The sequence below is a fragment of the Puma concolor genome, chromosome E3 (genome assembly GCF_028749965.1).
Source record: "Puma concolor isolate L17-30 chromosome E3, mPumCon1.1.hap2, whole genome shotgun sequence".
Classification (NCBI taxonomy): domain Eukaryota; kingdom Metazoa; phylum Chordata; class Mammalia; order Carnivora; family Felidae; genus Puma; species Puma concolor.
Genome location: NC_141682.1, coordinates 25,666,406 through 25,683,737, shown reverse-complemented (window position 1 = coordinate 25,683,737; position 17,332 = coordinate 25,666,406). Strand labels below are relative to the sequence as shown.

General features: G+C 36.2%; 1 protein-coding gene across 6 annotated transcripts in view; it reads left to right on the top strand.

Moving 5' to 3' along the window:
• LOC112853127 (phospholipid-transporting ATPase ABCA3-like) overlaps positions 1-17,332 on the top strand; it is a 182,119-nt gene that overhangs the window by 45,426 nt on the left and 119,361 nt on the right. For 5 of the 6 annotated variants that reach the window (XM_086692808.1, XM_086692811.1, XM_086692809.1 and 2 more), the window contains 3 exons: positions 9,827-10,000; positions 10,696-10,874; positions 11,642-11,776. In XM_086692808.1, coding sequence (XP_086548934.1) covers positions 9,827-10,000; positions 10,696-10,874; positions 11,642-11,776 — 488 coding nt within the window. The remainder of the gene's footprint in view (positions 1-9,826; positions 10,001-10,695; positions 10,875-11,641; positions 11,777-17,332) is intronic. The other variant, XM_086692810.1, reaches the window with a different exon arrangement.

The following is a 17,332-nucleotide window of genomic DNA, read 5'->3' as shown; positions in this document are numbered from 1 at the left end:
ATCATCATTGATCATCAGGGAAATACAAATCAAAACTACAATGAGATGTCACCTCATACCTGTCAGAATGGCTAAAATAAAAAACACAAAGAATAACAAGTGTTGATAAGGATGTGGAGAAAAAAGAATCCTCGTGTACTATTGGTAAGAATGAAAACTGGTGGAGTTACTGTGGGAAATGGTATGGAGGTTCCTCAAAAAATTAAAAATGGAACTACCATAAGATCCAGTAATTCCATTGCTAAGTATTTACCCCAAAAATACAAAAACATGAATTCACAGGGACACATGCACCCCTGTGTTCATTGTAGCATTATTTACAATAGCTAAATTATGAAGTCAGCCCAAGTGTCCCCCAACAGATGAATGGGTAAAGATGTGGCATATATATATACAATGGAATATAATTTGGCCACGAAAAAGAATTTGGCCACTTGCAACAACATGGATGGAGCTAGAGAGTATTTTGCTAAGCAAAATAAGTCAGTCAGAGAAAGACAAATACTATATGATTTCACTCGTGTGGAATTTAGGAAATAAAACAAAGTACAAAAAACGAGGGAGGGGGAAGGAAGAGAGAGAGAGAGAGAGAGAGAGAGAGAGAGACAGAAACAGACTCTTAACTATAGAGAACTAACTCATGGTCACCAGAGGGGAGGTGCCCTGAGTAATGTATAAAATTGTTGAATCAATGCATTGTAAACCTGAAACTAATGTAACCCTGTCTGTTAACCATACTGGAATTAAAATATATACCTTAAAAAAATGTTGCTGTATTCAGTTTACTAGATTTTGTTGATGACTTTTGCATCTGTTATTCACATTTTATTTTCTTGTGATGTCTCTCTCTTTGTTACTGGGGTTATGCTTTCCTCACAGAGTGAGTTATGAAGCATTCCTTTCTCTATTTATTTTGGTAAGTTTGAGGGGGATTGGTGTTAATTATTCTCTAAGTTTTCATATAATTCACCAGTGAAGCCATAGAGTACTTTGTTTTTTCAATTGGAAAGTTTTTGATAGTAATTTAATATCTTTGCTTGTTATAGGTCTATTCAGATTTTCTATATCTTCTTGAGTCAGTATTGGCAGGATCTGCATTTCAAAGATTTTTCCCATTGCATCAAGGTTGTGTAGTTTGTTGCTATGCAGTTATTATTAATATTTCTTATTTGTATTACTTTCAAGTTGGTGTGAAAGCGCACATCTTTCTGATTTTAGTAATTCTCTTTTTTAGGAGGTATATGTAAAAGTTTATTAATTTTGTTGACCTTTTCAAAGAAAAAAAAACTTCTGTTTTTCTTTTTTTTTTTTTTAATTTTTTTTTTTCAACATTTATTTATTTTTGGGACAGAGAGAGACAGAGCATGAACGGGGGAGGGGCAGAGAGAGAGGGAGACACAGAATCGGAAACAGGCTCCAGGCTCCGAGCCATCAGCCCAGAGCCTGACGCGGGGCTCGAACTCACGGACCGCGAGATCGTGACCTGGCTGAAGTCGGACGCTTAACCGACTGCGCCACCCAGGCGCCCCAGAAACTTCTGTTTTTCTTAATTGGCTCATTGTTTTCCTATTCTCTATTTTATTTGTCTCTACTTTAATCATTATTATTTCCTTTTTTTCTGCTAGCTTTAGGTTTAGCTTGTTCTTCTTTCTCCTTTTCCCTAAGGTGGAAAGTTAGGTTATGATTTGAGGTATTTCTTCTTTTTTAATGTAGGTCTTTACAGCTATAAATTTTCCACAGCACTGCTTTCGTTGTATCTCCTATGTTTTGGTATGTTGTATTTTTGTTTCATTTATCCTTAAATATTTTCTAATTTTCCTTGAATTTCTTCTTTGACACATTGGTTGTTTAAGAGATTTTTTTTCTATAATTTTCACACATTTTTTGGTTTAATTTGTACACATTTGTAACTTTCCACTTGATTTCTTGCTTCATTCCATTGCAGTCCTAAAATATCGTTTGTGTGATTTAAACCTTTTTAAAAGATTTAATGAGACTTGTTTTGTGGTCTAACATATAGTCTTTCCTAGAGAATGTTCCATGTGCACTTAAGAATATATATTCTGGGGGCGCCTGGGTGGCGCAGTCGGTTAAGCGTCCGACTTCAGCCAGGTCACGATCTCGCGGTCCGTGAGTTCGAGCCCCGCGTCAGGCTCTGGGCTGATGGCTCGGAGCCTGGAGCCTGTTTCTGATTCTGTGTCTCCCTCTCTCTCTGCCCCTCCCCCGTTCATGCTCTGTCTCTCTCTGTCCCAAAAATAAATAAAAAACGTTGAAAAAAAAATTAAAAAAAAAAAAAAAAAAAGAATATATATTCTGGGGTGCTTGGTTGACTCAGCCTATTAAGCATCTGACTTGATTTTGGCTCAGGTCATGATCTCATGGTTCATGAGGTCAAGCCCCCTATGGGACTCTGCACTGACAGCATGGAGCCTGCTTGGGATTCTCTCTCTCTCTCTCTCTCTCTATCTCTCTCTCTCTCTCTCTCTCTGCCCCTCCCCCACTCACACACTCACTCTGTCTCAAAATAAATAAACATTCTTTAAAAATGAATAATATATATTCTGCTCTTTTTGGATGGAGTATTATGTATGTCTTTTAGGTAAAGTTAGTTTACTGTGTTGTTTAAGTCCTCTCTTGATCATCTGTCTAATTGTTCTCTCCATCATTGAAAGCTGGGTATTGAAGTTGTTAAGTATTATTAGAGAGCTTTCTATTTCTCCCTTCAGTTATCTTTTTTTGGTTCTTAGAATTCTCTTGTTAGATGAATATATGTTTTTAATTATTACATCTTTTTGATTGATTGACACTTCCATAAGTGTATGATATCCCTGATTGTGTCTTGTAACAATTTTTTACTTAAAGCCTATTTTATCCTATATTAGTTGAGTTACTGTAGCTCTCTTTTGGTTACTATTTACATGAAATATCTTATTCCATTCTTTCCCTTTAACAAAATTGTATCTTTGGATCTTAAAAATTTTTTTTTGTTTTATTTATTTTTGAGAGAGAGAGAGAAACAGAGACAGAGCATGACCCGAATAGGGGCAGAGAGACAAGGAGACACAGAATCTGAAGCAGGCTCTAGGCTCTGAGCTGTCAGCACAGAGTCCAAGGTTGGGCTTGAACTCGGGAACTGTGAGATCATGACCTGAGCCAGAAGTCAGACACTTAACAACTGAGCCACACAGGCACCCCTGGATCATTTTTAAAAAATCCCTTCTAGACACAGGAGTACTGATGCATAGGGGCACTTGTACCCCAATGTTCATAGCAGCACTCTCAACAATAGCCAAATTATGGAAAGAGCCTAAATGTCCATCAACTGATGAATGGATAAAGAAATTGTGGTTTATATACACAATGGAATACTACGTGGCAATGAGAAAAAATGAAATATGGCCTTTTGTAGCAACGTGGATGGAACTGGAGAGTGTGATGCTAAGTGAAATAAGCCATACAGAGAAAGACAGATACCATATGTTTTCACTCTTATGTGGATCCTGAGAAACTTAACAGGAACCCATGGGGGAGGGGAAGGAAAAAAAAAAAAAAGAGGTTAGAGTGGGAGAGAGCCAAACCATAAGAGACTCTTAAAAACTGAGAACTGAGGGTTGATGGGGAGTGGGAGGGGAGGGTGGGTGATGGGTATTGAGGAGGGCACCTTTTGGGATGAGCACTGGGTGTTGTATGGAAACCAATTTGACAATAAATTTCATATATAAATTAAAAAAAATAAAATGAGAAAATCATTTTAATGAGGTGTCTTTGCTACTTTACAAAAAATAAAAAATAAAAAAAAATAAAAAATAAAAAATCCCTTCTATTACCTTCACTTTTTAATTGGAGTTTAATCCATTTATATTGAAAATAATTACTGATAATGGAGGACTTATATCTGCCATTTTGGTATTTGTATTTTATATATCATACCTTTTTTGTTCCTTATATACTCCATTTTGATTCCCTTATCATTTTTTTTGTATGTATTTTCTAGTTATTTTCTTAAGGGATAATTTGGAGAGTACAATGAACACTTTAAACAACTTAATTATAATTAATACTAATTTAGCTTTAATAGTAATAAAAGCTCTGCTCCTGTCAGTCTCCATCTACCTTTTATGTTGTTATTTTCACAAACTGCATCTTTATATTTATATACCTATTAACACATCTTTACAGTTATTTACATGAATTTATTTAAGTCATATAGGAAAAAAAAAGAGGTGTTATAAACCAGAAAATACCATAATTCTGATTTTCATATTTATCGATGCAGTTACCTTCACTGGAGTTTTCCATTTCTTTATATGGCTTTGAGTGACTATCCAGTATTCTTTCATTCAGATTGTTCATCCTTGTGTGGCACATGTACAAGCAACAAACTCCATCAATTTTTGTTGATTTGGAAATTTTTTTTTTAATGTTTATTCATTTTTTTGAGAGAGAGACAGAGCATGAGTGGGGAGGAGCAGAGAGAGAGGGAGACACAGAAACCAAAGCAGGCTCCAGGGTATGGGCTATCAGCACGGAGCCTAATGCGGGGCTCAAACCCACAAACCATAAGATCATAACCTGAGCCTAAGACAGAAGCTTAACCGACTAGCCACTCAGGTGCCCTGATTTGGAAATTTCTTAATGTCTACTTAATTCTTGAATGATAGTTTTGGTGTGTGCAGAATTCTTGCTTAACAGTTTAGTTTATTTTTACTTTTAATGCTTTAAAAATGTCACTCTACCTCCTTCTGGCCTGCAGCTTTCTGGCAAATTGGTTTTTAATCTGGTACATTATGAAACAGTTCTCTCTTGCTGCTTTCAAGATTCTTTTTTTTTTTTTTTTTTTTTTTTTTTGTCTTTGACTTTCCTCATTTTTGTTTTAATGTGTCTTAGTGCTGATTCCTTTGATTTTATTCCACTTGGAGTTTGTGTAGCTTTTTGGATTTGTACATTTACATCTTTCATCAAATTTGGGAATTTTTCAGCCATTATTCCTTCATATAATTTCTCTGACCCTTTCTCTCCCTCTTTAATTTCTATGACTCCACAATTATGCACTTACTGGTAACCTTCATGGTGTCCCACAGGTCTCTTAAGCTCAATTAATCTTTCCTTATTCTTTTTCTGCCCTTCAGATCACATAATATCAGTTGTCTTATCTTCAGTTTGCTGATTTTTTTTCTTCTGCCTACTCATATATACTGTTGAACCCCTCTAATCAAATTTTCATTTCAGTTTTCTGTTTAAGCCCCCAAATTTCTGTTTGATGTCTTTTTATAATTTAAATCTATTGATATTTTCTGGTTCATGGGATATGATTCTTGTTATTTCCTTTAGCTCTTTGTTAATAGTCTCCTTTAGATATCTGTGCATATTTAGGGCACTCTATTTAAAGTCTTTGATTAATAATGTAATGTGGTAATTCTAGAAATGTCTCCCCCAACTTCATGGTTTATTGTTGGTTGTGTGGATTGTAGTTATTAACTTAGTGAGTTTTCTAAACTATTTTTACAAAGACTGTATTATTTTGATATGTAATCACTGAAGTCTGTGCTCTGTTGGTTTAGTAGTCAGCCAGCAATTTGACATTTCCTTAACTAGAGCACAAAAAAAAAGTATATTCTCTGATTGGCTCTCTGTTGGGCACTCTTTCAATATTTAGCATTAGTCTTCACTTCTCACTTTTGCAGAGCCTAAAGGTCAGCTCAAGGTTAAAGAGTAGGGTCTTCTCAGGTCAGTTTTGAACATTGTCCAACCCTGAGCATGTGAGTGGCCTTCTAGATTCTCCACTATATGTGGAAGTTTTTTAATGCCCTTATTCTTCCTTGTGTTTCTTCTTCACACCTTTTTTCCCCCAGGCTTTTTGTTGTGTCTGCTACTTTTCTCATTGTTATCCTTTGCAGCAGTCAACTGTGGGAAGTGTGTTTGCCTTTAAATGCTTTCAACAAACACTGATTGGGAGGCTGACGCTGCTCTGAGAAAGTTCAGAGGGGTGTGAAACAATGTGAAGTCCTTGAGCCACTTCCTCCGGAATCCCTCAAGGAGCCATCAGGCAGATCAGAAGAGTCAAGCACAGTTCTTTAAGAGTCAAGTCTGTATTGCACCCTCTGGTAACAGCAAGCCATATCAGGAAGGTAGACACCATCCCCATGGTTGGCACTGAGCTGGGGAGTCAGTTATGGTAGGCAGTTAAGAAAAAAACACCATAATGTTGTTTTACTGAAAGTTGTCAGCTTTTTTTCTTTATTTAAGCATTTCCCTGGTGCTTATAAGTGTTAAAAATAACTTTCCAGACCTCCAAAAAATCAGCTGATTCTGACAGCTTGAACCAATCAAGCTTATATTTGTCAGTTTACTCATTGTTTAGTAGAATACAGTTTTGGAGTTCTCTGCCTAAAAGAAACATTTTAACAGTTTACCATATATATGTATGTGTATGTATGTATATATATATATATATATATATATATATATATATATATATATATGGTCTTGGTCCCCTTTTCTGGCACATAGATTTTAAAATCTTTGAAATTTTTGAAGTGTTGAGAACAGCAGAGGTGTCTTTTGTTACGTATTGAGGTGGCTTTGGGAAAGCACCTAAGGATGGGGGATGGTTGCCACAGGAGCCAGCCATGTGATTAGAAGATTGGAACTCTCAGTCTCACTCCCTTGACCTCCAGCATCCAGGAGAAGGCCTGGAGGTTGAATCAGTCATCCATTGATAACTGATGATTTAATCAGTTGTGCCTATTTAATGTGTGAAGCCTCCATAAAAATCCAAAAGGATGGATTAGGATTACTTCCAGTTTGGTGAACATCTGAATATTTGGGGAGAGTGGTGGAATGGGAGAGGACAAGGAAGCACCATGCCTTTGTGCTATACCTTATTTTATGCATCTTTCCATCTGGCAGTTCCTGTGTTGTATTGTTTAGAAATAAACTAATGGTCTGGTAAGTAACATGTTTCTCTGAGTTGTGTGAGCTGCTCTAGCAGATTAATTGAGCCTAAGGAAGTTGTCCTTGGAGCCTCTGATCTGTAATCAGTCAGCAGAAGCAAAGGTAATAATCTGGGCTTGTGACTGGCATCTGAAGTCAGGGTAGGGGGAATGGCCCTGTAGGACTGAATCCTTAAACTATGGAATCTGATGCTATCTTGGGATAAATAGTGTCAAAATTGAGTGACACCCAGCTAATGTCCTGGAGACTTGCTTGGTGGTATGGGGAACCCCTCCCCCCCACACACACACATCCACTTTAAAATTGGGGTCCACAACAAGTTTTTAGGGTATAAGGTGACTGGAAGCTTTTAAAGTATATAGATATATAATTATCAGGTTAAAAAGATTCTGTTCATTTACTGTTTAAGAATTTTATCTGAGCTAAGGATATTGAGTTGTATTTAACATTTTAATTTGCATTTATTTAGATGGTAAAAATATATTTCTTCTTAATGTGCATTATATAAGCTGATAAAAATGCTATACCAATCTCATTCTTTTTTTTTCAATATATGAAATTTATTGTCAAATTGGTTTCCATACAACACCCAGTGCTCATCCCAAAAGGTGCCCTCCTCAATGCCCATACCAATCTCATATTCTTAGAATAAATTTGTCAAGATATGTTTTCCTTTGTATACAGGCTGGATTCATTTTGCTAATATTTAGTTTAAAATTTTTACCTATATGTTCAGTAGTGAAATTGCTCTATAATTTCCTTTTTTGTACTGCCTTTGTTTGATTTTGATATCAAGTTATGGTAGTTTTATAAAAGTACTTAGGAAGGATATCCTCTTTTTCTGTATCTCTATCTCTCTGGAAATTTCAGTGCAGTGTCCTAATCATTTCCTCTTTGAATATCTGCTAGAAGTTGCTGAAAAAGCACTGAGAAGGATTTTAATTATTGATTCAATTTCTTTAATGACTGTAGGACATTCAGGTTTTCTAGTTCTTTCAATTTTGGTAAGTTCTGTTTTCTTTATACTTTTAGTTTTGAAATTTATTGGTGCAATATCATTAATTTAATATGTGTTTCTTCTGTTTTTAATGTCTGTAAGTATCTGTCATGATATATCCTTTTTTACTCTTTGTACTGGTAATTTGTGCCTTCTGTCTTTTTTCTTGATCAGTTTCATAACAGGTTTGTTAGCATTATTAGTCTCTACAAAGATTCAGCTTTTGGCTTTGTTGGTTGTCTTACCTATAGTTTTGTTCTAATTTCTGCTTTTATCTTTACCCTTACGTTCCATAAACTTTGTGTTTATTGCCATTTTTTAAAGCTTTTGGTAGTGAATATTTGTCTTATTTCTTTCAATAAATGAATTTAAGGCTAGCCATTTCCCTCTTAGTACTGGTTTGCATGACACAAATTTTGATAGGTAAGCTTTTTTTGGTTGTTACTTTATTTTTTTAATATTTTTTTAGTGTTTATTTTTTGAGAGAGAGAAAATGAGCAGGGGAGAGGCAGGGAGAGGGAGACACAGAATCCCAAGTAGGCTCCAGGCTCTGAGCTGTCACCACAGAGCCTGATATGGAACTTGAACTCACAAGATTATGACCTGAGCTGCAGTCGGAGGCTTAACCAACTGAGCCACCCAGGCACCCCTGAGCTATTACTTTAAAATGTTTTATAATTTTCCTTGTAATTTCCTTCTTTAATTGAGAATTATTCAAAGATGTGTGTCTTAATTTCTCAACATACTGGATTTTTTAGTCATCTTCTGGTTATTGATTCCCAACTTATTTAAATCCTTTAAAATTTGTTAGGATTTATTTTATGACCTAGTTAATGTCTTTTTTTTTTTTAATTAATATTCCAAGTCTGTTTGAAAAAATATATATGATGAGGTTGTTTGGGGTAGTTGACATGTATTTTCATTTAGGCCAAGTTTGTTAATCTGGAGAAAGATGGTTAACGTTTCTACTATGGTTGTAAATTTGCATATTTATTCTAGAATCTGTTACTTTTTGCCGTATATACTTTGATTCTTTTTTATCAGGTGCATCTGATATATTGCCTTTATTATCCCTTATTTGTCCCCTCTCATTCTCTTTATAATTTTAATTTTAGAAAATAACAGACATGTACATAAGATGTACATGTACATAAGACATGTACATAAAGATGAGTACATAAAACATAATTGTTCTAGTTGGTGAATATGGTATGTGGAGTGAGGTAAAGAAGAAAAGCAAGAATCATTCCTAATAGTGGGATAATATGTTGTATTTCATAATATCCAATTTTTATTTAGATGCTAAATTTTGCTTCCCAATGATGTTAATTGGTTTCTTAACAGGGATTTTCTTTTTGGTGTTTTATCAGAGTCACATTTTTGGAACTCTTCATATTCTAAACCATATCTGGCTTTTTAAGACCAACTTTGTATTTCTGTTTATTCAAGTATACTTCTTTTCCCCCAGTATTATGACATAGACTGAATCTCATAGTGTCTGGAAATAGAATCTAGATATTTTCTGATACTATAATAACAGTATTTACATTTATAATTTTTTTATGCTGAGTGATAATAAATATGTAAAATTTCTATTAAGAGCTATAATATTTATAGTTACTACATATAGAATGACAAATTCCAGAAAAATCAGTTACTAAAATGTTTAATTTCAGACTTTTATTCATTCAAAAAATACTTTTGAGCACTTAGGAAGTGTCAAGTATTATATAATGTGCTGAGGAAGCAATGGTGAACAAAACAAATTTTTATTCTCAATGTGTTTATTTTATTACATACATCCTACAAAATATTTGTAGTTGAGGCTTTTGCATATTGCTTAAATTGACCTTATAATTTCCTTTTTATTTCTAGTACATTTTGCTGTTTCTGTTGGAGGTTTCATTTATCTCGTTACCTACTTTCCAGTTGTTACTGTCTCTATAAACTTTGCAGAAATGACATTCACCCAGAAGTTGGCTTCCTGTCTCAGCTCAAATATCGCAATGGGGCTGGGAACTAAATTCCTAGTCAAGGCAGAAATGGAGAGTGAGTATTTACCTTGTAAATTTGGCCGTATTCTCATAAGATATTCACAGTTTTAAAGTTGATTAATATTGTTAAACTGTCCTTCAAAAAAATGATATTACTTCATACCACCACCTGTAGCACGTGAGTTCCTCCACATTCTCTGCATAAATTTATTCAAGTCTGCTACTCCATTTGGAGTTCCTCGCTGTTCTTTGATGCTAGGAGAGGAAGCAGCACAGGTCTGCTTTTAGCACCTTTCAGTCTTCCTTTTTTCATCAGTGCAATATCTATGCAAAAATTCTTCTAGTCTTCTCTTCTGTAGATAGCATTTATTTCTGCTTTTCAATGATTATGTTTTCCAAAATTATATTTTCCAGTGAACATTTAGCATGAGGAGGGATTGAGAGAAAGGGGTCAGTGTCTTAACCCATAGGGGCTTCCTTATTTTTCTTAAAGCTTATATTCCTGAGTTTTTAGTATATGTATTTTGTTTTGGTTTCACTCATAACTGATTGTTCCTGGCACACTAGAAAACATCTTAAATGATTACTTTCTCAAATATCCTAAATTCTAGTGGTATTAGAAAGTGACTATAGTAGGAATTTCTAGAAAATATTAACACCTTTTCTCTTCACTCTTTAATTATGATGCAGATGGATAACTGTTTTAGTGTCAGTTGGCACCTAAATTAAATGTCAACTGTTGTCTCTTAGAAATTGGAATTAAATGGAGCAACATCTTCTCACCACCCCAAATGGAGAACTTTGGCTTTGCCCACATACTGGGAATGTTTTTATTTGATGCTTTCTTATATGGCCTTGTGGCCTGGTATATAGAAGCTGTCTTTCCAGGGGAGTATGGTGTGCCCAAGCCATGGAACTTTTTCTTGCTGGTGAGTTCTAATGCTTGTGTTACTGAGAAAGGCCACAGTCCTTATGAATATGTATTGTAATTTCTGTAAAAGCCACCATGAGTTAATTTTGCACTGTGTATACTTGAACCAATAGATCAGGTGAAAGAATCATTCTACTTACTCCAGCCATTCACTGGCCTTTTCTTATTACACTTTAAAGCATCCAGTATATATAAATATAAATAATCTGTAGATCATGGCCTATTACCTCAAACTTTACAAACTCTGAGTAATCCATCACATTTACAGGCAAGTATTTCATAAAGGATTAAACTCGGGCATAAAGAAAGTAATATAGGATGGGTCTTTGGGTGGTAAAAAAAAAAAAAAAAAAAAAAAAATGTTTAGTTAAGTCCCCCATCTGGGGACTGCTTTTTATCCTTGGTTAGCACAGATCTCTTGGAGTCAGAACTATAGCATGATGGCTCATTCTTTTTCTTGATTCCTTTCCTTATCTGCTAAGAGAAGATATGACAAAAAATGATACAATCATTTTTGCCATGACCTCATTTTGGAGTAATTTTCTTTTGTCCCTCTTGGACACTTATAATTTTCATAGAGTAGTCTGCTTTTATGCCCGGGAATGCAAATTATAACCAATTAGCTCCAAAATTTAATCACAAAAAAATTTCAGCAATCCATCTCAGTACAAAAGATAACAGGCTAGAGTATTTTATAATGAATCATTTTTCAATACCATTGCAGTAATGTCACATTCATTCCCCTCTTTTTTTTTTTTTTTTTAGCGCTCTTACTGGTTTGGGGAAGCATCTAAGGGAAAAAAGGAAAGAAGGCAATTTTATGAGACAAATGAAAGCAAGTATTTTGAAGCAGAACCTACTAATTTGGTGGCAGGTATCCAAATCAAACATTTGTGCAAGGTATTGTTTCAAATTTTTTCTTCTTGATAGGACTGAAATTTAGTTTAGTGTTCACTGTAAATGATTATTACTAGAAATACAAGAAAAAGATCACATGCTAATAAAAGATCACAGCCATCCTTTTGATCTTTGAGAAAGATTAAAAAAATCATTTTTTTTCAGTATATACTAAAAAGTCAAATCTTTTTCTCCTTTCCCCAGAATAGAGTCAGGTTTTCTATAAGCTATATGGTATCTTCCAAAAATTCTCTCATTTTAAAAAGTAGAGTCTATTGGAGATGAATGATTTGAGTATGTAAGCATTAATTTCCGTTCACAAATACTTTGCATTTATCTATTATGTAATCTTTCCCCTGTCAAGGAGTTCATCAAGGGAGGGCTTTTAATCTCTTAATTTATCTGCACCAACTGTAGGCATATAGTATTCAGGTAACCTGTATTGGCTGGAATTCCGTTGCCTCTCAAAGGTCTACCTAAACTTGGTTTGAGCTCTTAACCCCACAGCCTATGGAAACCCAAAGCCCTCCATGCTAATTCAGCTAATTTTGGAGATGAGTATACTCTTGTCGTACCCTTTGCCTCCAGTATGCTCTATGCTTTCTCTGTTTTGGTTACATCAACCCAAATGCAAAACTCACTCTTTTCCCTGGTTTTCTCAGGAAATGTAGTCACATCCAACATTTTTGTGGATATCAGTATAGATTAGGGCTGGAGGGTGTTGGCCTAAGGAACACATGGTCTGTGACCATTTCCCCAGCTGTAGTTACCTTGGCCCCCCTTATTTCTCTCTTCATAATTTTCCTACCAGATTTTCCCTGAGAAGCCACTCTGATGTGACTCCCTCAGATTCTCATGAAAATGCCCAGAAGAACCAAGGTCCTTCTATGTATCACTCCATTCATTCATTCATTCATTCATTCATTCATTATTGACACTGGGGATATAAGTGATAAAAAATCCAGATTAGACCCATGCTCTCAAGGAGCTTACATTCTAATATGAATGAAAGTGGGTTGAGAAGTGAACAAACAGGGTAATTACAGCATACAGTCAATGCCATTGGGAAAACAAATAGGGTGATGATACAGTAATTTAAGAATAAGTGGGGGAGGAAAAACACTTTGGGTAAGTTATTCATTTGAACTCTCTGAAAACATGGCCACTGTGGATACTGGCCACCCTCTCCAACCATAACCTCACCTGAACAGAGCCACCTCACACAGAATCAAATGCATTTCCTTGAGGAGTTGGCCCAACTATTCTCTCTCCCAAACCTTCTTGTCTTCACTCAGATGTTGATCTCAGGAACACTCCTCCATGCTAATTTCCATCTTTTGTAAACTTCCTGGATACTAACTTCTGTCTTAGAGTGTACTTCCCACTGGGAATGTAAGTTCCCAGGGAACTTAATTAGGGATAGTTGGTACCTGGGTGGACTGAGAAAGCAGATGATGAGATACAAGGTAGCAGTGCAGTGTCCATAGGTGTTGAACTGGGATGTATTCCAGGGAAAGAAATCCATTAGTTGGTGTCATGTATCAAGCATGTGAAAAATATGGGTGAAGTAATTATAGGTACCATGGGATGGGTGGCTGTTTTGGGGGGAACTGATAGACTGGAGACAGAAAATTAAAGGCTGTCTATGATTAACCATCAGAGGCTAAATGAAATCTAGTCAGTCTTCCAGGAAGCACATGAAGAGATTTTCATTTCCAGCACCCAAGAGCAGAAAAGCTGAGAACTAAGCCATAGACTTAATCATAAGAATAGCAAGCTTTAGAAAAAGTTAAAATTGTAATTTAGGAAAGTCTACTCTCCCAGGATTAAGGCATTGATTTGGAGAGAATGGACTATGGAGACATAGGATAGAAAATCTAGGATGCAAAAATCTCAAGTCCCATTTTCTCCTGAACCCTTTGCCTGCAGAAATGGTTCACTCCTCCCTGTTCAGGGCTAGGATTTCTTTCTCTCTTCCTTGAAGATCCACCCCACAAGACAACTCCTTCTAGCCACTAGGAAAATAACATAGATTATATCACAAAAGGTAGTAGACAGCCTCAAAGATGATCCTCAGTGACACACATCTCCTGATTTTCATGCCTTTGAATAGGCCTGACCTGTATGAGCAGTCAAGAACTGCAGAAGTGAAATGACTGCTTTCTAAGACTAAGTCATAAAATGCATTGAGGCTTCACTTTGGTCTCTTGGGTTGTTTACTCTGGCTAAGTCAACTGCCATGCTGTGAGTATACTCAGTCGCCTAAATGACTGAAGAGAGGCCCACATGGGATTAACTGAGTCCTTCCTCCAACAACCAGAACAAACTTGCCAGCCAGTTGAGTGAGTCACTTTTAAAGTGGGTCTTCCACTCCCAGTGAGCCTTTCAGATGACTGTAGCTCTTGTCAACATTTTGAATGCAAAATCAAGACAAACCCTGAGCCAGAGGTCCTGAGTTTATGAGGCCAGAAACTGTGAGGAAAAATAAATATTGTTTTAAGTCACTAAGTTTGGGTAATTTATTACTGAGCAATAGATAAATAGATATTGGTACCTGAAAATGGGATGCTGCCATAACAAAAAACCAATAAATGTGGGAGTAGTTTTAGGATTGGGAAGTGACACTGGAAGCCTAAAGGGCCTACAGTAGACTGTTAGCAGAAACCTAGTGATCTTGGAGATGGTTGCCTTTGAAGGCCTAAAGGGAAGTGAGGAACTGTTAACTGAAAACTGGGAGGGAAGAAGTACTTGTTATTTAAGATACAAAGTCTGTCAACACCATCACTTAACAGTAATGTGGGAAACAGAAAATGTTACTAATGAGCTGGTTAAATGAAATATTTTCAGGTGAGTTGGTGAAGGAGCTGCCTGACTTCTTGTTGCCTTAAGTAAAATGTAGTGTATGTGAGAGGAGAGAGAGAAACAGAAGAAAGGATTATGAAACTTAAAGGAGACAGATACTGGTTTAGAGAAATCCTAGCCTCTCCTGATGATGGATGATGTTGAAATTGAAGTGGCATCTAATCAAAGAGAAGATCCAGATCAGAAAACCATGGTCCGAAGTTGAACCCACAGTGTTGAATAAAGGAATTCCAGTTCAAGATGGTAACATAAGAAGACTCTAAACTCCATCCTCCACAGAACACACCAATTATACCTATTAATAGAACAATTCTTCCTGAAGAAGTAATGAGGGCTAACTAAACAGCTACTGAACAGCTCCCAGCCTAAGGCAGGGAGAATGGCAAGAGAACAGCAAGAGAGACAGAGACATGGTAACAAAGGGAACCCCCCCCCAACTCTGTGAACAGCACTGGGATGGGGTAGTTCTGAGAGACCAACAATAGATCCTTCTGTCCTTGGGCACAGGAAAACACACACACACACACACACACACACACACACACACACACACACACGGTTTAAAAGGGCAACTACCTATTAAAGAGGCAACACTAGAATTGTGCTAAGCAGTGGAGGAGCTATATCACATCAAGATCACATCGAGATGACCAACCCACTTGCCATTATATCCCGACTCTGCTCTGGTCCAGGCTTCCAAGGTGGGATGAGAACATAAACTCCTCAGTCCCTCTGATCAGGATCCTGAAACTCTCACACCAGCCCCAGTCACACTGGGCATATGGGAAAAAAAGCCTTGGTTTAAAAGGGCTGAGGAACTCTGGGAACATTCTTACCCACCTCCACCTCCAGACCAGAGCAAGGTTTGGCTCATGGTGAGCTTGCAACCTAAGTGATCCCAGGGTCCACAAGCCCATGCCAGCTGTTCTGTGGTGCTGGGGCACAGAAAGCAAGCTGCAGTTTTGTGTTTTGTTGTTGTTAGTTTTTAATATTTTCATTCTATACTTATTAAAATTTGTCTTATTTTTAATCTTTTTTTCTTTCAAGTTTTTATTTAAATTCCAGCTCATTAGCATACAGTGTAGTATTAGTTTCAGATATAGAATTAGTGATTAATCACTTATATACAACAGCCAGTGCTTATCATAACAAATGCCCTCCTTAATGCCTATCACTGAATTAACCCATCATTCCCACCAACCTCCCCTCCAGGACCTTCAGTTTGTTCTCTATAGTTAAAACTCTGTTTCCTGGTTTGCCTCTTGTTTTTCTCACCCCTATGTTCATGTGTTTTGTTTCTTAATTTCCACATATGAGTGAAATCATGTAGTATTTGTCTTTCTTTGACTTACTTCACTTAGCATAATACTCTCTAGCTCCATCCACTTCAATGCAAATGGCAAGATTTCATTCTTTTTGATGGCTGAGTAATATTCTAGTGTGTGTGTGTGTGTGTGTGTGTGTGTGTGTATACACACACACCACCTTTCTTTATACATTCATCAGTTGATGGACATTGGGCTCTTTGCATAATTTGGCTATTGATAATGCTGCTATAAACATAAGGGTACATATATCCGTTCAAATGAGTATTTTTCTATCCTTTGGGTAAATACATAGTAATGTAATTGCTGGCTCATAGGGTAGTTCTATTTTTAACTTTTTAAATACTGTTTTGCAGAATGGCTGCACCAGTTTGCATTCCTAACAGTGCATGAGGGTTCCTCTTTCTCTGCATCCTCTCCAACACCTGGTGTTTCATGTGTTATTAGTTTTATCCAGTCTGGCTAGTGTGAGGTGATATCTCATTGTAGTTTTGATTTGCATTTCCCAATGATGAGTGATGTTCAGCATCTTTTCATGTGTCTGTTAGCTTCCTTGATGTCTTCTTTGGAAAAATGTCTATTCAAGTCTTCTTCTCATTTCTTACCTGAATTGTTTGTCTTTGGGGTGTTGAGTTTGTTAAGTTCTTTATGGATTTTAGATACTAACTATTTATCAAATATGTCATTTGCAAATACCTTCTCTCATTCTGAAGGTTGCCTTTTAGTTTTGTTTATTGTTTCCTTCGCTGTGCAGAAGCTTTTTATCTTGATGAGGTCCCAATGAAAAGTTTATTTTTGCTTTGTTACCCTTACCTCATAAGACATATCAAGTAAGAAGTTGCTATGGCCGATGTCAAAGATGTCGATGTCAAAGAGGTGTGTTTCCCTGCAGGATTTTTGTGGTTTTCTGTCTCACAGTTAGATCTTTCATCCATTTTTTTGTGTGTGGTGTAAGAAGTCCTGATTACCCTGATTCCAAAACCGCACAAATATTCCACTGAAAAAGAGAACTATAGGCCAATATCCCTGATAAACATGGATGTAGAAATTCTCAATAAAATATTAGTAAATTGAATCCAACAGAACATTAAAAGAATCATTCATCACAATCAAGTGGGATTTATTCCTGGGTTGCAAAGGTGGTTCAATATTTGCAAATAAATCAATGTGATATACCACATTAATAAAAGAATTGATAAGAACCATATGATCTTCTCAACAGATGCAGAAAAGAAGCTTTTGACAAAGTACAACATCCAATCATGATAAAGACCCTCAACAAAGGAGGGATAGAGGGAACATACCTCAACATAGTAAAGGCTATCTACAAAAAACCCACAGCTAAGGAATAAGAGAGGTGTTATTTAACATA